Below are 24,056 nucleotides of genomic sequence, written 5' to 3'. Positions count from 1 at the left end.
GCCAGAACATACCATGCCATATCATATCATGCCATACCATGTTATATCATATCATATCACCTTAACATACCTCTCTCTGAATATCTGTATTTGTGCTGACATTATTTAAGAAATCATTTGTCCTTTCTATATTATGAATTCTTAATTCTTCTTTTGTTAATTAACAAAATTACTCTATGGTGGAAAAAGACCAAAGGCTGGTAGTTTATTCAGAAGTCAAGGCTCTGCATACAAGCACTTTCTTTAGTAGAGAGTCAAAAGATGCCGAATGTAACTGAATCACAGTGTAAAAAATGAAACTATCTCTTAATGGATCTGAAATTACCAATTACAGATATTATCAGTTATTTCAGAATTAACTCTTTGTAATCAGATCTCTAACTGGTTGACCTGATTAAACAATATATTAGAAAAAAAAATTGTGGTGGCCAAGAATTGGGAGGCATTGCTTGAGACTACAGCAACTGCAACCTTGACCTCCTTTAAAAAAAAATAAACAAAATTGACTTTAAAACAACAGCAAAAAAAACCAACTCAGTTTTTAAGAAGTTCAAATGAGACATTGATTGTAAAACATTTCCCAAACATTAAAGTTTGACATAAATGTTAATTGTGATAACATTAGTAAAATGGAAAATGGAAAAAAATTACAGACGTTATATCTATCAACATTTATTTGAGAAACTTAACTAATGCTAAAAAGTCATTACTATTTTAGTAGGTTAAAGGAGTCCAGAAAACTCACTTCACCCAGTCAATACTTAATCTTCTTTTGAAAGAGACTTGAGAGACAAGTACAAGTCACTTTCTGCTACAAATTAATTTGAGAAACATTATGAGGAGGATCACAGCAGACAGAAGCAGAGGGAAAAGATCCTGAATAAAGATTAGGGTAAGATCTACTTAAACTCGATGTTCCTAAGAATATATGTCAATAAAATGGAAGAAAGATAAACAGACATAAAATGAAACAGATCTTCTTTCATTTTATTGTCATATATGTTTCGGGCAATCATAAGACTATGGTATTTTTCTTCTATCACTTCCATTTTATATGAACTATGTTTGAAAATGCCAGTAGCACTTGAGACTCATAAATCAGGAAGAGTGGTTAGATCAGATCAAATACATATGGTAGGAATCTGTGTTAAAGGTGATAACAATTTCAAAGCATATGGAAATTAATTTCGAGATATTCTAGAGAGAGGAAGCTTATAATAGAATAGGAAAGAGCCTAGATAATTTTTTTAGAGAATAAAAATGATAGAGAAAACTACCAACTTCTGAACCATATAGTTACTTTGCTCAACTATAAATAAGTATGGTCTATTTTATGTATCAAGATCATTCTTACTAAAAAAAAATGTAAAGAGAATACTTGCAGGCTTTCTCAGATATTTTCTACTTTAGGCCATTTCATGGTAACCATGAAATGAGAAATATTGAGAATACATGGTCCCACTTGTATCTTTTTTTAAAATATAAACTTAATAATTATAAAGAGAATAATCAATATATAAGAAGAAATGAATTAACATGTAAAAAACCTAAGCCTACTGTACTGTATTTTTAACCAAAAAAATAGAAGCAGGCATATTAACAAAATCCCAAACTGTGTTTTGTTCTATGTCCTCTCCTGAGATCATTCTGAAATTCTTTTTCCTTTGATTTTCATTTTTTAAAAAGTTTTATTACATATATGTATATATATATATATATATATACACACAAAAGAAAGAGAGTTTGGTTTTGCTGAACTTTATGTTTTCATCACTTGTCATAGACACCTTAATTCTTTAAACTTATATTTATCATCATATGGTACCATGATATTCCATTATATTAATATGCCATGATTTTTGGAAAATGTTTTCATTATTAAGCATTGTTTTAGATTCTCAAATTTGGTAGGAAAGAGCTATGCATAGTGATCTTTTATAATTTTTTTTATTTCTTTGCCCCTCATGATCTCTCTTTTTCTAATTTTTAAATTTATGTATATTTGCTTCCTTTGTTTTTTAGTATTAGATTTTTTAATTGTTTACAAGTTTTGGGTATTTACAAAAATTAGTTCTTGATAGAATTATTTCATTCATTTTTAAAAGATTTTCAGTTGTATTACTATCTGTTCTGATTTCAATTATAGATCTTTTTGTTTTTTTATAGTTACATTACAGCTTTTCTTTGACTTTAAAATGCAAACTCAATTGAGTTCTTTCTTTTTCAAATTAATGTAGTCATTCAGTGTTCTAAATTTTCCTCAGTATTGCCTTGAATTGATATCATGGATTTTGATATGTGGTATATACATAGTTACTCTCTTTGAATTCATCTTTATATTGATATTTCTTCTTTCAATTGGAGGTTTACTTAATAAATAATTTTATGTCCACTTGTATCGAACGCTTTCACTTACTGTATCAAAATTTACTGTTAATGTCCTTTTACTAATTTTATTGCATTATGATATGTAAGCAGAATATATAAAATTTCTGGTTTTGTTTATTGATCTATATCTTCTTCATGTCCTATCAAATACATTTTTTTCTGTAATCTGTGCATGTACTCAAATGATTATATGTATTCCTTACTTTTCTCATTGAGGCACTTCAATATGTTTACTAGATCTGGTTTACTAACACTTGATCAATATCTGTAATTTCTTTCTTATATTTTTGTTGGATTTGTTATATTCTAATTAGCAGAATGTTAAAATATCCTTTTATTATACCTTTATATGAGATAAAATGAGTGAATCAATATATTTGTGGATCACATTTTATTAGAAACTGATTTATATTGATTTACTAAAAGTTGTTTAACTTAACTGTTGTTCTAAGACTTTGTATGTCTCTAACTTTTCAAAGACTAAGTTCTTCATGAATGTATATCTCTTGACTTTACACAGCCCATTAATTTTTGCTGGGTAGATAAATTCTTTGTTCATGATCACTGGTTCTTAAGTTTGTTTATGGCACAGTCCAATTTATTTGATCATCTTTATCTCCCTTGAGAAGTCCACTGTGAGCTTTATTCCTTGGCATGCTACTTTTATTCTTTCTTTTTAGATAGTAAGATTCCCTCTCCCTGCACCACAACTCCCCCATTGGAGTTTTCCTGTTTTTTTTTGTTTTCATTTGTTTTTGCTAATTCCAAAAAGTTTCCTAAATATGTTGTTGAAATAGTTCTGATTCTTTTGCTTTTCTAATTCTGGAATGCAGATACTTTGAGATTTCTGCATCCTTCATTACTCTGTGGGTTTGTCATTTAAATTTGCATGATTTCCTTTTTTTTTCCTGTTAATTGTGTCATTTAATCAGCTTCCCACTCCACCCACCTCCAATGGATCTGACTTGTTTGCAATGTTATTTTCTGCTGTATTTAGTCTGATGTTATTGACTAGTTCCCTTTAATTTTTGAGAGTTTCTGTTGTGTTCTCCATATTGGTCTCATAAAAAAAAATCCTCCTGTTCTTTTTTTAAAAGCATCTTTGAATTCTCTGCCAGTGACTCCTGTGACCTTTTTCTAAGTTTTCCCCCCTGATATTGTGATTTCTTTACTAAAATTAGTTCTTTTAAAGTTTATTTGAAAGTGCATTTGTCTACATCTTTCAGTATATTTGCATCATCAATTTTCTTCCACTTTTAATTTGTGGTACTTTGTTTTAAAGTGACCCCACAGTATATTTTTATTCTATCTTGTTCACTTTGATAATTTCCTATTTCCAGGTGATTTTTTATTTTCTTGTGTGTGTGTGTATATGTGTGTGTGTGTATGTGTGTGTTTAGCTATTTTTCTTTGCTGCTTCTCCTCTTGTTTTTTTGAGGAGTGGGTCTCTTATTCAAACTCTCATCTGGCTAATAGAAAACTCTGTCTATTGCCCACTAATTTAAAAATAGCATTTGAATCTCTAGAATAGAATTATAGACCATTCAATGAGAGATGCAACTATAGGAGTGACTTTATTCAAAGGTCTTTTGAATGTTTCTGTAAAGTGAAGCGAACAAGGTACAAATCAGAAAACTCGTTCAATCCAGGTATTTACCAGTGTTGATTTAATTAAATTCAGCAAGCATTTATTAAGCACCTCCTTAATGTGCAAGGCAGAGTGCTTGGTGCTGAGGATACAAACACAAAATGAAAAGCATTCCTAGAAGATGTCATGTACTGAGACTAAATAAAATGATTCCCTATTAAAATGGATGGTCTACAAATCACTTCATTTTTGCACAGTACTTGGCTTGATGCTAATTGTTTCAGGTCTGAAACACTACAAAGCTTTCTCATTAATTCTGTAAGGTGACCTTAATCTAACCACCATGTGCACTTGAAAAACAAAATGTGTGAAAAACGCTTACTGCCTACTCAATCGCATGTGTGTATATGTGTGTATACATGTATACATATACACACATATATGTATATACAGATATATGACAAGAACTCCAGGACAGTGAACGAGGCAATGAAATAAAGAGAAAAGTAGACTACTGCATGTGGGAAAAATTGCAATTTCAATGATTCTTCATACTTTTTCACTTCTATAGAAACTCATTTTTTTTTTAATACTACTATTCTTCCAATGGTGACCTATTGCTTTGAATCATGAAACAAAAAAAGAATTCTGAAGGAATCATAATTAGAAATAACATAAAGCTCAATGAAAAGATGTTTGGTTGGTAGAAACAGGTCTGCAGAACATTAATAATGGCCTGTATATGAAAAACTGGCTAAAAGTTGTTATCAAAAACAATGGGTGACCAGGAAAAGAACTCCCCCAGAAACAACAGATGATTAGTTAGACTGGTACATTTGTACTCCTCCCTCCTCCTCCCACTCCTGGTATTGAAAGAAGAGAGAAAACTCTAGTGTGTTTTGGGTTGGCCCTTTATGGAAGATGTATACAAAAACATAAACTAATTGAATGAGATATGCAGGCAGAGAATGGGTGTAATTTATAACAGTGGAAGCAATGCCAACATAGAAGAAAGCATGACTATAAGTACAAAGTTAAAACAACAATTCCCATGGATCTACTCCTTTACAGTCACAAAGCATTTTACATCCCTCATTTCAAAGCACAACGCACCAACCTGGGGAATTAGGTCAAGCTACTACTACCATCCCCACTTGACAAAATTCACATTTATGTAGGGCCCCTAGAATAGAACAGTGGACCAAGAATCATGAAAATCTGAGTTTAAATATGGCCTCAGATATTTAGTACCTGTTGACCCTGGGGATAATAATAGCACCTACCTTCTCAGATTGTTGTGAAAATTGAAGAGATAATATTTGTAAAGCACTTAGCACAGAATCTTGCACATTATAAAATCTATTAATTTAGTTACAAAATGCTTTCCATATATTATCTCAAAATACAGCATAGCACAACCACCTTGGGAAGTAGATCAGGTTAGCATTATTGTCCACATTTTAAGATCAATAATAAATAAGCATTTGTTTAACATGCACTATATGTCAGCCACTGTGCTAAGTGCTGAGAATACAAAAAGAGGCAAATGATAGTCCATTCACTCAAGGATCTTCTTTAGAGAGTGAGATAACACGCAAACAAATATAAGATTTAAAAAAAACCCAAGCCAATATCACATACCTAGTTATCAATAGAGCTGGAGATTCAAATCTGATCTTCTCTTTTTATCACCATATGTGATCACATTCTGATTAGTTCTTCATTATCTATAATTTCCTCTTTTTCTTTGGTTATGTGCTCTGCACTTAATTATGCTTCTGTTTTCACCATATCCATTTTTCCCTCAGTCCAAAAATCAGTTTATATGTCAGTTTAAAAACGTATAAATTCAGTATTTTTAACATTCTCTAAACTTATTATGAACCACTTACACATAGCGTTGAAGTTTCCTATTTCTCCTTTCCCATTCTCATAAGAGGACAGTCAAATATCAATTAATAAAATATTCTGACAAAATAAAACTTTCTATTGCTCTAAAATGTTCGGTATTGTTCTATAAATGTTTAACGACATACCAACACGTGTACTTGTCAGCTTACATCTATGCCAATATAATGTGAATTATTTGTATGTGTTGGCATGTATGGGATATATCATGTCAAAGGCTCCACATATAGTGGAGTGGTAAATTATACACAATATTCTTATCCCTAGAGAGCTACAAAGCCTCCCATACATGAATTTTAACGACAAATTATGATGTGACTGTAGGTAGAACACATTTCATCTTTGCAATTTTGTTATTAAAATTCTTTGTTAATAACCTGACATCATTTAGGCAAACTAATTTCTTTCCAACCATATTCCCTCTAGCTACCTCATTGCTGATTTACAAGTTCTGATCTATATAACAACTGTTCTATAATTGGTCCTTTTCTTCTAATTTTGATTTGTTTGTCATTTGAATAGATCTTTAATGCCCCCTGACAACATTTGAGTGCTTATGATAACTCTGGTTCTTTCCCTGAAATAAGATTCAACCCTAAGAGTTTGTTCTATGTGAATGATTTTTTTTCTTTTAGTTAATTATCTGCTTACTTAAAATTCTCTAGCTTTATTGCATTTTGTTTATTTTGAATCCTGAAAAAATAAAATTTATGATTATTCATGACATGTTCTTCCTTGACTTAGTTTATACACACACGTACAACACTGACTGTTAAAGCAAAGTAGTTAAATGGCATTGTTTTAAGGAGGGCACAAAATCATAAGTCTAATTAAGAATATGACTGATTTTTTACTTGGCCCAAATGTAATTCTTGTTAGCAGCAGCTACAGGTGAAGAATTATGGCACAAAGTTGATTATCTTGTTGGCGGTTTTACTGCAGGAACAAAGCAAAATAATCTGAGAATTCTTTTAGTTCTTTATTAAACCTATTTGTTAGGCTACCTCCAAGCAGTTAGTTGGTGCAGTAGATAGAGCACTGGGCCTGGAGTAAGATGCTTACTTACCTGGCAAGTCATTTAACCTCCATTTGCCTCAGTTTCCTCATCTGTAAAGTGGAGATGATAATTGCACCTCCCCTTCCAGAGTTGTTGTGAGGATCAAATGAGATTGTAAATCTCATTGTAAATTATAAAGAGCATTGTAAAAGTTCTTAGCACAGTACCTGGCACATAGTAAGTACTTGTCAGCTTACATCTGTGCCAAGGTGAATTATTTGTATGTGTTGGCATGTATGGGATAGTAAGTACTATACAGATGTAACCTATTTTTATTATATCATGAGTCTTCAGGAAATTATGAATTGAGACTTGATGGCCTAACATCATTTGAAAAACCATACTCTACATTCTGGTATTTCTTAAATAAACATTGCACCTAACATTTACTGTCATAAATGTTTATTCTCCGGAACATATGTGAAATGACATAAACTTGCATAAAATGCAAGAAGCTGCTATATTTTCAGATCTAATCTTCCCATTGAAATTCAAGTCAATTTAACAGCCATTCAGTTTGCTTCTGCTGGGTAAGATAAAAAATTTAGATAGTCCACGGCTCCTGCCTTCATGAAACTTATATTCACAAGCTCATGTGAATGAACAGAAAAAGCATTTATTGAGCACATACTGTATGTCAAGAAATGTACTAAGTTCCTTCCCTTTTGATTACCTCCCAATATATTCTGTATATATCTTGTCTGTACATAGTTATATGCATGTTGTTTCCCTCAGTCCATGAGCTCTTTGAGAGCAGGGATCTTTTTTTTCCCCTTGCTTTATATCTTCATCTCTTAGCACCATGCCTGGCATATAGCAGGCACTTAATAAATGCTTGTTGAATTGACTCAGGGTGACAAATAGAAAAGGGGAAGCTATTACTGCTTTCAAGGAGCTTATATTCTAATTGAGAGAGACAACAGGTTAAAAAAATAGCTCATTTTCAATGCAAATGGAAAGTGTTCAAGTTCTGGTGGTGAAGTAGTGAGGATGGCAAGATCTAGCGGTCTTTAGATCAGATAACATTACCAGAGACCTATAAGGCACAGAAGCAGGTTAGATGATAAGGTCTGGACCTTAGGAGGCAGTGACAGAGCTGGTGGTCTTCCATTCATCAAAAGGAATAGTAATTGAATCCTATATACATACATATACATAATATGTGTATATATACACGTATGTGTAGAGATATAGAATATATACATACATAGACATATATGCACACATGCATATATAATATATAATATGTGTATCTACATATATAATGTGTACATATTATATGTGTATATATGTATGCATATATATGTATATATAATATATATACACATCATATTATATGCATGATATGATATGTATATACATATATATTATATATGCAGATGATAGTCAGTCAAAATAAGATTTGTTGGCTTAGTAAATTAAATCTCAGTATTTTTAAGGAGAATACTATAGATTTACTGAAAAATTTCATCAGTGGATACAAAACTAAAACGAAGATCGCATTGACAAATACTAACTGTATGAGTGAGAAATTTTCAAGAAAGATTCTCTCTTAGTAATTCCAATACTTTTTTTCAGACATTTTCTAAACGTACAGAAGCTATTGCAGTTCAGGCTGAGAATCTTGTGAAGGAAGCATCAGAGATACAGCTGGGATCCAAGACCAAGCAGATTCTTCAGCAACAGGCCAAGTCGGTCAAGGAACAAGTCAAAAAATTGGAAGACACACTTGAAGAAGAGTATGTGCTTGACAAGTCCTAAACTTTCTTCTCTGAGATCAAACTTAATATAATCTTTCCTGTATATTGTATTTAAACTATTGTTTCAAAGTGTCTGTGTATTACAGCATGTTCTCGGCTAGTGACTCATTAACAGGAAGTATCACTAAATTTAGAAACTAAAATTTTGAAAGCAGCAACATCAAAAAAAGGGCTGCAGTCTTTGTAACCTAAAATGATCCTATTCGCAAGAAAAAGCCATACCTATTCAATTCTGTGGCCTTTCGTACTCGGACATTTGTGCCTGGATCTCAAGATGGTGCCAATCATTGAACAGGATTTTCATTGGGTTAGCTAACAGTTAGCAGATTGTGAAAATGCAATTGATTTGCAGTTCTAATTTAACATTCCAAGACTGTTAGCACAACATGCTAACCAAAAGAAAATGTTTGCAGTGACACACCACCATTTGCAGTGATACCAAATTGTCATTGGTTCATCTGCTGTTTTGTGAAGCCATCGATAAGAAGCCATTACATTTTTTTTCAGGCTTTTGCTATTTTATTTGAGGCAAGAAAGTACACATGGGCTGTTCTATGATTTGTTCATCCACAGGATTTAGGGCCATGTCTATGTCTTCTGCAAATAGTCTCCACTATGAAGACCTGGTATTCATGACTTTGCATAGTAAATCATTATCATGACTTCCTCATGAAATACATTAAAAAAAATTCTGAGACAAAAATATCAGGAGAAGGTTACAAAGTTTGTCACACAGATAAAGCTGACCAGTTTTCCATGTTATAGCAAAGAACCACCTAAATACCTTCTGTAATATATTCCTTACTAGTTTATAGATTACATGCTATTCCCAAGATGGATTTTAGATATATGAAATGACATAGCATGGTTTTAGTGTATAGAGCTGACTTTGAAACCAAGAAGACATGACTATATGACCCTAAGCCAGGTAACTTAACCTCAGTATGCTTGAGGAGACTCTTTAAGACAGTCTTAATTTGCAGAGAAGGTGCTGACTTGCATTGGTGAAGGCAGTTGCTTCATGGACTATCTATTCCCATCTTAAAATTTAGTTGAAGTGAAGTCCTGATTAGTGAAAATAGCAAATCCCATGAACTGGTGACATTATTTGTATTTACACTGCATATTTCAGTTGAGCTGGAACCAATTATTTTGGTCTGGAAAATAGTCTATATGATTATAATTTCAAGTAGAATATATTTAATATCTCCAGCTGCTTCATGGGGTTCATTTTTTGCATTAATGAAGCTGTATCTTAACATTCTCCAATTTTTGAATTTCTCTGAAATTTTAACTTGCTAATAGTTTGAGGTTCAAGTGATTTTTAAAGAAATAATAAATATAAACTTTTCATAGATACCATAAATTTTCTATCAAATATAATAGACTATTTTATTTTAGTTAGGCCTGTCCTGATTTAAATAATGAAACCACATCAGGGCATTTACATATTGTAACAACTGATCAGATAGTTACTATTTGTTTTCATAAGAGACAAAGGCTATAAAATATATTTTCCATAACAATCACTATAATCCTTCTCTCACATTCTACTCTTGCATTTAAGAGAACTCCCATAAGCTCCGGGGGGATGGATGTGCACCAGTGCGTTAGTGACTGGGTGACTAGAAGTTGCATGGTCATTTCAGTTGCCTATGTGTAATGCCACCTTTTGTTTTCTAGTTATCCTCAAGTGCCTTCTGTGAAGCAGGAAATCCTCTTATCTTTGTTTAACTTGACACATTCTTAATAAGATCCAATTGGTTGCTTAATCTTTTTTATAGCTAGTAAGACATAAATATACAAACACATTTACCAGGTTACCTGATTAGTGTTAATGCAAACTGAGGATTCAAATGTCAACCTTCACTTCATATGTTCATAAAAAAGTGAATCCTAAACTGTCCGCAAATAGTGATTCATCAATAATAATATCTGTGAAAAAAAAAGGTGGGGGGTTGTAGTCAGAATCCCACAAAAGTATAAAGTAGTTGATGTCATTGCATTTCAGGAGTTTTAGGGTTTACTGCAAGAAGAAAGAACATTTTCTATGTGACAGCATGTCCTCACTTCGATTTTAAATTTTCTCATGATACCTAAAAGCATATTTTATGAACCAAAGCATAAAGATGTCTTTAGAGTGAGCATTTTTAATTTCCCTTATAACTGTGGGATGTTATGATGTGAGTACAAGTCATTTTAAAATGCATTGCAGTGTAGTAGCTTTTCTTTCCACTATTAAGATCAGAGGATCACAGAGTTAGTTCTGGAAGGGATCTTAGACACCACTGAATACAACCCCTTATTTGATGGATAACTAAATAGAGGCACAAAAGAATTAAGTGACTTAGCTAGGGCCACAAAGTTAGTGAGTGTCTGAGGAAGGATTTGAACTCAGACCTTCCTGACTCCCAGGCTGGAGCACTATCCAATCCTCTGAAGCCCCTAGAAGTCTCTCTTCCTTCTCCTTTCTACATAGATTCAAATTCTTTTAGTTATGGCATCATTATTTTGTGTGTGTATGTGTGTGTGATGGGATGATGCCATTGTTACATAGTATATTACGACTGGTTAAGTCTTAATATCCTGCTTCTCTTTGTTTTGCATGCACCTATCATGCAAAATCACTTAATGGGGAAGATGAAGTCCTGTCTCTCCTGTTCATGTGGGAAAAAGAAAGCGGATCTCCTTTAAGTGGCCAAAAAGTCAATGTGACTACAAATGTGTTCACAAATTTTCACTTCATAAAGAAAATATTAATGATTATCTTTATTAAAATATTGCATTTTGTTCACTTGATGTGGTTAATTTTAGTATTAAAACCATGGAAATGGTGAAAAACAAGTGGGAGCATTTTGGCAATAATTTTGAGGCCCTCTCCGTCTGGATTACTGAAAGAGAAAAAGAATTGGATGCCTTGGAAACTTCATCATCTCCCTGGGACATGCAAATCAGCCAAATTAAGGTGATCTGTTCACATGTTACATTTATAATTCATACATATGTAGCTTTGAAGAAACCCTCCCCCCCTCTTTTTTTCATTTCCGTTCTTGCTACTGAGGGCTGATCTTTTTGGTGTGCAGTTGTATTTAATTTGTGTGTTACATTTGTAAAAAGAAAAAAAAAAGCATACCCAGCTGGAGGGTTTTGATGGAGACTGTGCAAAACTTTATAAATTAAGTTTTCTTCTCATAGTGTTTGGTTTATACATACAAAATTTACACTGTATGTGATGATATTAAAAAAATTATGGTTGCATAATTCTTTTCTTTGACTTTGAATAAAACCCTTTGGGGTTCTCTTGTCTATTCATTTAGGCAACACGTAGGGAAAACATTCATCTTTTAAAAAATATTATGTTAAAGAATCATTTCTAACATAACAGTAGTTACCTTAAATAACCGCAAGGAGGAGCTCAAGGAATTCTGTTCTCAGTGTGAAACAGAGTCTCATTCCACTTTCTTCCTTAAATGCTAGACTTAGAGCTTATAGTTCAGTTACCTGGCTCTCTAGATCCTTTCCTGTTTAAAATAGCACCCTGTTATTTCATCATATAGGATTGCAGCTGAAAGGTTAAAGTGGGAATATATTAGTTTATATGACATGTAGCATCCTTGATCCTGAAAGAAGAAATATTGTCATACAAATAGTACTGTTGAAAGTATCCCCTTTTATCTCATCATTCATTCATTTCCAAAATTCAGTTGCTCATTTTTCACAGATTTGCCTGGTTCCTTTATAATGCAAGAGTCCTCTGTCCTTTTATCAGGGTAGACGTGGGTACTGGTAGAGAAATACCATGCTTTATTATATCTTAGAATAAGAAATAAGTATGTTCATAGAGGAGGGAGAAAGTGACCCCTTCACCAAAATGAAAGTTCATGCATCATTGATAATCACACATGATGTGCAAACAAGTATATACACCTTTTTTACGTACAACCTGTATGTCTGTTACAGTTTCCTAAGGTAAACTGAGATTCTACATCCCTTGGACAGACTCATAAAAGATTCTTAATCCTCAAAGTTGTGAAAAGTATAAAGAAAGCTCCCTTTTGTTTCACTAAATGAAGTTCAAAGTATATGGTTGAAGCTTAGAAAACATAAAACTACTACATTTTCTATCTCAACGTGGTGATCCCTTCTTTCCTTCACCCCATTTCTGAATTTATGTATAACTTTTAACTGAACACATTTTTTTCATAAATTTACTTTGAGATCAGTAATCATTGCATAAACACTCCAGAATTGTGTATCATATCACATTGTAGGAAAATAAATACTTTTTAATTTAAAGAAATAGATTTTAATTGCTCACTATACTTTAGTAATATCCAAATAGATTAGCAATGGATTTGGTCCTCGTATAGCATTTTGTAAAACTTTGTGGAATTTCATGAGGATTTTCCCTATTTGTTAGGGTCCTCCTCTTATCCTTTTCCCTAAAAAAATTACTTTGTATTTATTTTGAATATATTTAGTATTTACTTAGCTCTCTACATAGTTTTTTTTTTTCCTCCAAAGGAATGCGAGATATTTGTGGAAAAGGGTAGATTCTCTTTTGTGTTTTGTATGCATAGCATCTAGTACCTGGCCCATAGTAGAAGCTTAATAAAAGATTATTGAATGAATGGATGGGTGATGATCTATATTTTAATATAGAAAGCAAGATAATTTCCCCCAAAGGTGTATAAATGAATGATACATTTTCTATAACAATATCCATGATACCATAAAATTCAGTGTAAATCAAATTAGGATATGAGAATTTTCACCTATACGACAGATCAGCAAAATGGTTCCAATATTTATACAGGCATATATATTTTAAGCTCAGCCCTTGTCATAAAGTTTTCATTAAATATCCAGTTTCTAAAATATAAGCTATAATGTATATTCACAGAGTTTTCATAACATGATTGTGAAGTTTTGATTAAGAAACAGTGTAGTGTTCTACACAGAACTATCAAACTAACTCATCTAAAAAAAGCTTTCAGAAGTACTAAAAACTTTTATTTTCTTAAAGATTCTATTGTGGACATGTATATTCAGCTTAAGAAGAGTTACGTGCTCTATATCATTTCAGAATTAACAAGACATCTTGAAATTTAGATACTTCTTTTTAGAGGGAGAAGAAATTTCAACATCATCTTAATTATTTGGAAATGAGATTTTTGTCTAAAATCTTAGCTTTTCTTTGGCCTGTGTCTTCAGAGGAGTGGGAATTAATCATTTGAGAGTAAATAGATTTCTGTATTTTCAAGTGAGGCACCATGTAGCAGCCTAGTGAATTTCATTACTTTGTTTTATTCTGAGCTTGGGAAGAAGGGTTCTAGATCTGTAATTCCATCCATGTAGTATAGAAACTCTGTCCACTGTTGCAGATTGTCTTCTCATTTGTAACCTTGAGACTTGAAAAGTTGCCTGGGGCAATGTGAGGTTAATTGACCTGCTGTATTCAGAGATAGCATTCTAATTCCAAGTATTCTAGTGTCCTAACTCTAATAACAACCCTTTATCCACTGCACTACTGTGTACTTTTTGTCATAAATATCACATTGTAATTCTCATGTACTCATAGCACTCATACCACATACCACAATACAGTCTGTATTGGCTAAAGCACTGAAATTCAGAGACATCTTTGTATTGTGTAGTAGGATAAGTTTAGGAACACACATGTTTGATTTCATGACCACTTTACACTTCTCCTTTGAAGAAACTGAACAGTTGCCATGACTAGCATTCCTGTAGATAGAAGGGTTGGGAGCTTTCCCTTTCCTCAAGTCCATAAATTAAATATCTTGATTAAATAAAGTGAGCCGCAGATCCTATTCATGATCTGAGCTGTATCCCTGATTTTGATAGATAGTAGGCCCTGAATAAATGTGTTTTAGTTTTCAAATTTTATTTGACTTGAGATATGTTGTGGAATCTGCATACTGGCTCTTTTTATTCTACCAAGTCCCTCATTGCTTCAGTACATGCAGAGGCAGGCAGTCCCAACCATCATACATTCTACCATCTGTTCATTATTTTTGCAGATTTTGTGGGAGGGAGGGAGGGAGAAGGAGGAGGAGGAGGAGGAGGAGGAGGAGGAGGAAGAGAGAGAGAGAAGGTAGAAAGGACGAAAGGAAAGAAGAAAAGAAAGGAAGGAAGGCAGGAAGGGAGGGAGGAAGAAAAAGAAAGAGGGAAAAGGAAACAAATGGGTTATAATTATGGCATTTCCAAAATTATTCCCAAATATGTTACAACTACTGTTAAAGAAAATTTTAACATTTTTCTCAGTATGATGCAAAATTTCACTTATAGGAAAAACAAAGCCAATTGGGTCTACATTGTCACTTTATTTCAAAACTTAGGTTGTTCTCGAGAGAATAGAAAATAATCAAAGTGACATTCCAAGACTAGAAGAGGAAACACAATCTTTTGCTCAGTTTGTCACCACTGGAGAATCTGCTCGAATTAAAGCCAAATTGACACAACTAAGGAGGCGTTGGGAAGAGCTCAGGGAGCATGCTCAGTGTCTGGAAGCCACACTCCTAGAAAATGAATCTCAGCAAAAAAAATTTGAAGAAAGCCTCCAAAAGGTATAAGATTATTAGAACTGACTCATCTTATTTACCTTATATACTTTCTAGATGATGAAAATTTTTATTCCAAATATATTTCTACCTTCCTACAACATTCCAGTTCTTGGACTGCCTGAAACAAATACTGAATCAACCTAATTTGTATATCTCTATAAATTACATTATTTTGCAAGTTTAAAGTAATTTAAAAGATTACTTTTTGGACAACATATAAATGTTATATTATACTCTGTTTAATTTAGCTCTGAGTTTGAATGAAATATCTTTCATATCATGTAGCAGTGAAGAAGCTGTTGAGTTTATTTTAGATTTTTCAGTTTTTAAAATCTGTCATCAAATTATAAAATATTTATAAAACAACAAATGGGCATGTCTTTCATAATAATAATTCAGTAATAGCTGGACTAGATTGGGTGGGGGTTTTTTGGCCTTAATACAGTTATTTTAATCCGTTCTACTTGCATCTTCATTAATGTTTTAGGTCCAACAATCTGTGTCTGAATTTGAAAAGAAATTGAATGAACCAGTTAAAGTATGTTCTTCAGCTGCAGAGACATACAAAGCTCTTCAAGAGCATATGGTAAGAAAATGTTTTATATTTTGTTTATCAGCTGAGAAACATGAAATACTACATGGTTATACTTTTTATTTGCACTTAGAAATTTTTCTTTAATTATTTCTTGAAAGAAAAGAGGCAAGATTATCTATTAGTTTAGAGCTGAAATTTCATTACAATTTTTAAAAATATTATGGTTTAAAAATTGGAACAATATTACATTCTGGAAATATAAATGAACAAATATTATTTCATAATAAGATTATTATGTTGATGAAACAATTTCTGATCAGAGATATGGGGTGAGTGAAAGTGAGAAGTTAGGATGACACAGAGGTTGAAGTTGTGAATCTTTAGTTTAATAACTGGGAAAAATCACTTAGCACTTCTGGGCTTCAGTTTCCTTACCTCTAAGTAAGACTGCTCAAACTAAACAAGATTTAATGTCCCATCAAGTTCAAAGATGATCTCCCTGCCTTTTTTAGGGGGAGGAGGGCACCATAATTTTCCATTAACTGTTATGTCAACAACATCTAAATCATAATTACAGGTAGAGAAACTTTTTTTTCCACCATTGTAGGCTGCATTTGAATAGTTGAGATTATAGTTCTGGAAATGCTTTCTTTTATTAAAAAAATTATTTGGGATGTTTGTTAGCACCTTTCAAAACAATATTCGCTCTTTATATTGCTTTCCCGTGATTGTCAGGATTTCTGCCAGACTTTGGAAACAATGAGCAACACAGTTACCTCTTTGTCAGTGAACGCCCACAAGGTTATTAACAAAGATTCATCTGTTCAAGAAGCCATGGCTCTCCAGCAAAGATACGAGAAGATGATTGGTACCACTAAGGAACAACAAGTGATGCTAGAGAATCTATTGGCTCACTGGCAGAGGTGAGTCCGTTGCTCTAACATTAGATGGTATGGCATCTGGTGAAAAATTGAAGGCATAGACTGAAATTTTTTTATGGAACCCTAAGTTAATATGAAAAAGACATTCCTGGCTATGAATAAACGATTTCCAAAAGAAGAAACACAAATTAGGTTGAACAAGAAAGGTTGAAAAAATCTCAGCCTTTAAATGAAAATTAAAATAACTTTAATTCATGCCCATCGAATGTACAAAATATCTTAAAAAATAAAACAGTGCTGGCAGGGCTGTGGAGGAACGGGGGAAATTATTCATTTCTGATTATTTAATTGCAAACTTCTAGAACCTTTTTGAAAAACATTCTGACTATATGTAGTAAAAGTTACAAACATCACAAAAAATATCAAAAATCAAATGCTTTGACTCAATTATTGCACTATTGGGAATATGCCCCCAAAAAACAATGAAAAAAGACTTCTCTGTTCAAGATTTTTCCCAGTAGCATGACGTGTAATCATAAAACTCTGGAAATAGTCTAAATATCTAAAAATGGGAGAATGTTAAAGAAACTGTTGTATACTAATATAATGGAGTATATTGCAAATAACACTAAGAATGAGGAATACAAAAAACATCTGAAAAGATCATTATAAAAGGATGCAAAGAAAAAAATCAGAAAAATTAGCTATCCACCAACCATATTGTTGGTATTTGTTCTTGAAAAGGATCGATGACATCAGGGGTGGGTGATCACAGCTCTGCTTTACTTAAATCCAATTCACACGCAAATTCACCAAAGCAGATGAAAATCAATGGATAATATATTCTAGAGGACTTTGGAGTAATTATTTATATATTTAATGTAAACGTAAGTAGTTACTAAGCAAATATTTGTGTTTAATATTAGGGGTTTTTTTTAGTATTAAACAAGACCTCTCTGGTGTTTTGAAATGATTCTGACTGGGAAAATTTGAAAGGACAGAATCCTTCAGTTGTAAAATTAAAAATAACCTGCCATGATTTTACTTGTGGGTTAAAAAAAATTCTCAGTCACAACTCTACAAACTTCAAAAAAGATAGTTCTTGTAATCAGATGAGTTTAAAATAATTTTCTATAACTTTATTTTCTTTAGGTTAGAAAAAGAGCTATCTACCTTTCTGACCTGGTTGGAGCGGTGCGAAGCTGGAGCCAGTTCCCCAGAGAGTGGCGTTTCTGCCGACAGAGTGAAACTGGAGACTGAACTTCAATTAGTACAGGCAAGTTTCACCAGACAATATGAGTAGGAGAAATTCTATTTCTTTGAACATAGTGAAGTCGTTGGAAGGCATTGCCCAATGTTTAGCTTGCCATGATACTTGGGGTTTTCAAATTGCCTTGGAAAGAAGTGAAAGAATGTTACTAGAAAGGTGACTTATGCTATAGAGTAATGATATTTCTACATAATTATCATTTATAAGAAATATTGAGAGATGGTAGCCTACATGATAAGAAGAATGAAATAGAGGGTGTAAATAAGTGTGTTTAAAGTTTCTTCATTGTTGATAGTTTTAGGTGGATATTTATTAAACATGAATGTTCTAGATAGCTGTATCTGTATAAACGGAGAGGTAACAGTGCAGCTGAGTAAGAAGATGGTAAGGGGCCTGTTGACTCAGGAAAGTATAATGGGATATGTGAACTTTTTATTTTCTTATTGCTGATGTTATAAAGGGACAAAGGGGCAGCTAGATGGTGCAGTGGATAGAGCATCAATGCAGGAGTCAGGAGGACCTGAGCTCAAATCTCACCTCAGACACTTGACACTCCCTAGCTGTGTGACCTTGGGCAAGTCACTTAACCCCAATTGCCTCATCCTGGGTCATCTCCAGTCATCCTGATGAATATCTGGTCACCTGACTCAGATGGCTCTGGAGGAGAAGTGAGGCTGGTGACCTGTACAGCCCTCACTCAAAACAAAGTCAAGTGCAAGTCATGTCATCATTTCTCTGATGGCATGGTCTTCTTGGGCAATGAAGGATGAACACACACAAAGGGACAAAATATAATTCTTTATTACTGCTGATATACAATTACCTTATTTCAGTGCATAATCATTGCAGATTTTATGCCAAATCTTTTTTGCAAAAAACAAGGTGCAACTATTATTTGAAGCTTTTTTTAAAATTGTGCTGCTATTGCTTAAAAATAATTTATTACTAGATTGTCTGGTGCAGGATTAGGATACATGGAATACTCATGCATATACAGTAAAATTGGAAAGATGCAAGTCTTACTGTAACACATGACTTACTCATGGCAGCTTTGCCTTCCCACCCACTCCCATTATGCCTATAGCTCTTTGGGCTGAGTGACAATACTGTTAGTGCTGCAGTGCTCTACATAAACCACAACAGTTGGCTTTCAGAAATGTATTGACAACGCTCATGCACTGAGAAGTCTAGGCTCCTGGCTCTCAATGAGCAAGAAATCAATGCATATCCATATGCCACTGATGAATACATTTCTGTTCTATTTATCTTTTAAGCAGTGTGATGAACAGAATTATGCCATGTGATGAGGAAAGGTTATAAAACAATTTTTGGACTGAGAAACAGGGTGGGAAAATTATGTGGTGACAATGATTATGCAGTGAAATATGGTATGAAGAGCAAGGGAGACAAGACTAGTTAAGAAGCAGCTTGGTTAACAGTCTCCAGTGGTGTGTGTCTGTGTTTTTGTGGTAGGCTGAGAATTTTTCCTTCTATGAGAGAGAAGCATCAGGGTACATCCCCAAGTTGTCTGGAAGTATGGGTGCAATTACTGCCTATGGAGAGAGGCATGTGGTGAATTTGTATATCCAAGTTTTGCAGCTATCTGAGATCAAACTATTTGTGAAAGGATGCTACAAACAATAGTAGTGATTTCTGGAAGTTAATGAGCTTTAAATTGTCATCCTGACATAAATGAATGAGTAGATGAAGCTATTAATTCATTATTCAACACTTATTTAACTACCTACAGTGTAAAAATGCATTGATAGGTACTGGGGATGGTAAAAAAAAAAAAAAAAAACAATTAGGAAAAACACTGTCCCCATCCGTAGAGAAACTATGCTTACCCTCTGAAAAGAAGTAAGACACAAGCATAGATAAATTAATAAACTATATTACATGGTAAATATATTCTTCCTCATTGGCAGAAGACACTCCTTACCGTTAGCTCTTTACACTAATGAAATCACACATCTGGTCCCAAAAAAGTACCATATAGCTCTCAATATACTCTGTACCCACCAAAATGTACAATTATACTCTGAAATGAATTTCATATGGCATGCTCCACGTGAACAGGGGCAGCGTATCATTTAAACCTAATTTCTTGTCTCCCCCACCACCATCCTGCCCATCCCCCCACACTTAGCACCTACCACACAGTACTGAGGTGCAAGCAGAAGGCCCTTACTGACTTGCAGAGTCAAGGAGGTCTTCATGGCATTCAATTAGAGATTTAAAAGATAGATGAGAATTTAGTAGTCAAAGAAAAAGGTATGCTATTCTAAACACAAAGAGTAATACTGGCTGAGACACTGAAAAGTACAAGTCAAATTAAGGGGTAAGAGATTATTCTAGTTTATCTAGTTTAGAATGCTTAATAGGGGAAGAGCTTTAAAGGTAGAGTGGCATGATATTGAGAAAATTAGAGGAACTAGTGCTGGGGAAATTCTCTGGAGGACATGACACGAAATTGGATCCAGGCCACAAAGAAGAAGAAACTTCTAGTTCTACGGCGGGAAGGATGGAGACAGTGGGTAATAGTGCTTCATTCTTAGAAACAAAAGAAGAAGTGAGGGAAAAGAGATCACAAGGAAGAAAATTTTTAAAAATATACCATCATATTATATGTATATCCCTCCCTCAACTTCATGTGATCTTTAATAAAAAATTGGATGGTCTCTTCAACTCAATATGCCAAGAGTTTCCTTCCATGGGTTCAAAAACATTTCTGTGCCTATGCCTTCCAGATTTACATATTCATCCCAGTCTTTCAGACATTTTGGTTTCAGGCTTCCTTAGACATCTCAAATTCAGTGTGTCCAAAACAATACCCATTTTATTCCTCTCCCCCAAACCACCTCTCTCTCCCTGCCTTCTTTATTTCTGTTGAGGGCACAACCACATTTAAGTCACCCGGGCTCACAACCTAGAAGTCATTCTTGATTTCTCACTCTCCTATCAGAGGAAGAGTTAGGAGCAGAGTCTAAGAGAAAGTTGGAATGAGATGAGAACGATAGCTGGAGCATAGGCAACGCGATTGAGAGATTTCAAATGAACTGGAATAGGGATTAGGAGCCTGTGCTCTCAAGATCACATGTGGCCCTCTAGATCCTCAGGTTCAACCCTGACTAAATCCAAATTTCATAGAACAAATCCCCTTAATAAAAGGATTATTTCTGAAAAACTTGAACTCAGTCAAAAGGCCATAACTGATGACCTAGAAGACCACATGTGACCTTGAGACCACAGGTTCCCCACCCCTGATGGTTTTAGAGTCCTTTCTAGCTTAGATCCTTGAATTTCCAACTAGCAATTTGTCTTCTCATAACAACATGGACATCTTCTTTTTCCTCCTCAGGCACTGCAGAATGAGGTTGTATCCCATGCCTCTCTGTACAGCAATCTCTTACAACTGAAAGAATCTCTCTTCTCAGTGGCTTCTAAAGATGATGTGAAAGTGATCCAGCTACAGCTGGAGCAGCTGGATGAGAGATGGAGAGTTTTGCCTCAAATAATTAGCAAAAGGTTTGTTTGTTTTTCCTGAAAACTACTCACTTTAACTCGTGTAGATGATGAACCTCCTAAATTAAGAAAGCCAGTTATCAATTGAACATTTTTCTGGGAATCAAAAGGCAAGATGTTTTATGGTTATTCTTCTACTTCATGATTTTGGGCAATTCATTTCCTTCCTCTGGATCTTAATTCCCCAGCGTGTTGATGAGGATGACGAGACATTTTGGTATTGTTTAGCAGCACTCCATGTTCATAGACATAAATTGGTATTTTCATAGTTTTAACCCTTGTAGGCGCAATGGTGTGAGGAAAAAAATGGATTTAACTTTGATTTGACTATGAACTCTGAAAAACACTAGTTTTATAGGTCTTGATGAATAATATTATATCTCTCAGCCTCAGTTCCTTATCTATTAAATAAGAATAATACTACTTGCTCTAATGAACAGAATCATAAGAATAGTAGCTAGCATTTGCATGACACTTTAACTTTTGCAAAGTACCTTAAAAATATTACCTCATTTTATCCTCAAAATATCTCTGAGAAGTAGGTGTTATTTGTCCCCATTTTACACATGAGAAAACTGAGGGAGATGGAGATTAAGTGAGTTTCTCAGAGATACACAGCTAGAAGTCAAATTTGAGCTGTCTCCCTGACTGTCTAGTGCTCTATATACTTCACCACCTAGCCATCTTATGAGGAAAGTAAATTGTGAAATTTTAAGCTCCATATAAATAGAAATTACCTCAGACTAACTTTTGAACATTAAACACTCTTTCCCCCTCTCTTTTTCTGTACAGAATTAGTTTTCTTCAGTCTGTAGTTGCTGAACACCAGCAATTCGATGAACTGCTCCTTTCCTTTTCTGTCTGGATAAAACAGTTTCTCAGTGATTTACAAAGTACTTCTGAGATCAGCATAATGGACCATCAAGCTGCTCTCGTTCAACATAAGGTAAAGCACAATTGTTTTGAAGACTGAAGAAAGCACATACACATAAATGAAAGTCCAATCAACAAACACTCATTAGTCCTCTACTATATACCAAGAACTATGATGAGCATTGGGCTGTGAAAGCAAGCACCCCAACATACACAGCAGGGCCTGCTATCACAGGCAAATTTTCTCAAAGGAAAGGCAAATTTTGAAGGATCAACAATCACTTTAATCAAGCACGTACATATCATTCACTTAGTTCAGGGGGAAAAGTCAGCACCCTGAACTTCAGAGAAAATACAGAGAAATAAGGATCAATAGTGCTTCCAACTGCCTGATATCAGTAACATATACATCACAGATCAACAGACAAATAACTCTCTGACCATGCATACAGAATTACCAGAGAGAGAGGCACCAACACCAACACCTGGTTTTCAAAGGGGGGCGGAGGAGGGAGCAGTGAGCTGCTTAGCATCTTCCCTGAGTCTCCTCTGGCCAAACAAACACTTACCTTTTCCAAGCCAAAAGGCCTCACAACCCTTGAGAACCAGTGCCTCATTAGAAAATTAACAAAAGGTGTGGGCCTTCCTACCAATCTTCCCAAATCAATTGTAATTACTAAATAGTAACTTGTTGTTTCTCTTTTACCTAGGAACCCATGAGGGTCTTCCCCTCCTAGTTTGATTTTTTTTCTTTTCTTAAAAGGGTCCTTCCCTTGAATAACTGCCTAAAAAGGCCTATTCATTGAATGGGTGTATCTCACTCAAAGTGAGAGTCTGATAAGACCTTAGCCTAAATGGCCAAGGTCCCACATTGCATCCTGGGCCATCTCCAGTCATCCTGATGAATATCAGTCCACTGGACCTAGATGGCTCTGGAGGGGAAAGTGAGGCTGGTGACCTTACACAGCCCTCCCTCACTAAAATTAAAGTCAACTGCAAGTCATGTCATCATGTTGATGTCATGGTCCTCTACCAGAAGGAAGAACAAACACAACAAATCACACTCCCCTTAATGGGCAGGCCCATTAATGGGTGGGGAAGATCTTTAATCACATTAAAATAATTAACAATACAAATACATATACAGTTTATAGTTAAAGACTCTTGATTAATTCAATCAAAGGCAAGATTCAATCAGAGGCTCTTGATTATACTAAAACAAAAACAGCAAAAGATCCTACTTTGCTTGCCATTACATGGGCATACAAAGAAAGGTTAAAAACAATTCCTGCCCTCAAGGAGCCTACATTTTAATGAAGGGGCAACATGGAAACAGCTATGTATATACAAGATATGGACCAGGTAAACTGGAGATCATTTTTGGGAAGATACCAGCATTAAAGGAGTTTGGGGAAGTTTTCTTATAGAAGGTGAGGATGAAAGCATTTACTTAGTATAGAATAATGATGCTAAGAAAGGTAAACATTTATGCAGTAGCCCTTGAAATCATCATTATCATTATTACTAGTTATTGACTAATAATAAATTTTATGCTCCTATGACATGCAAGACACTGTGCATTGTCATATTATTTGTTAAATGTCTTTTGACTTCATTGTAGTAAAGAACAATGGCTCTGGTTGTCATAAGATCTGGGTTGTAATGCTTCCTCTAACTCTCTCAT

At 34.1% G+C, this 24,056-nt stretch overlaps 1 protein-coding gene across 6 annotated transcripts in view; it reads left to right on the top strand.

The window, feature by feature from the left end:
• Positions 1–24,056, top strand: part of SYNE1 (spectrin repeat containing nuclear envelope protein 1) — a 537,113-nt gene that overhangs the window by 218,763 nt on the left and 294,294 nt on the right. For 5 of the 6 annotated variants that reach the window (XM_072643724.1, XM_072643725.1, XM_072643723.1 and 2 more), the window contains exon 1: positions 22,320–22,445. In XM_072643724.1, the coding sequence (XP_072499825.1) occupies positions 22,413–22,445 (33 nt within the window). In that variant the 5' untranslated portion in view covers positions 22,320–22,412. Of the gene's footprint in view, positions 1–8,519; positions 8,681–11,515; positions 11,667–15,063; positions 15,292–15,775; positions 15,875–16,558; positions 16,747–17,856; positions 17,981–21,335; positions 21,503–22,291; positions 22,446–24,056 lie in introns of those variants that run through there. The other variant, XM_072643728.1, reaches the window with a different exon arrangement.

The sequence above is a fragment of the Notamacropus eugenii genome, chromosome 2, assembly GCF_028372415.1.
Source record: "Notamacropus eugenii isolate mMacEug1 chromosome 2, mMacEug1.pri_v2, whole genome shotgun sequence".
Taxonomy (NCBI): domain Eukaryota; kingdom Metazoa; phylum Chordata; class Mammalia; order Diprotodontia; family Macropodidae; genus Notamacropus; species Notamacropus eugenii.
The sequence above is the reverse complement of the archived record's forward strand: the minus strand, read 5'-3'. Positions and strand labels throughout refer to the sequence as shown.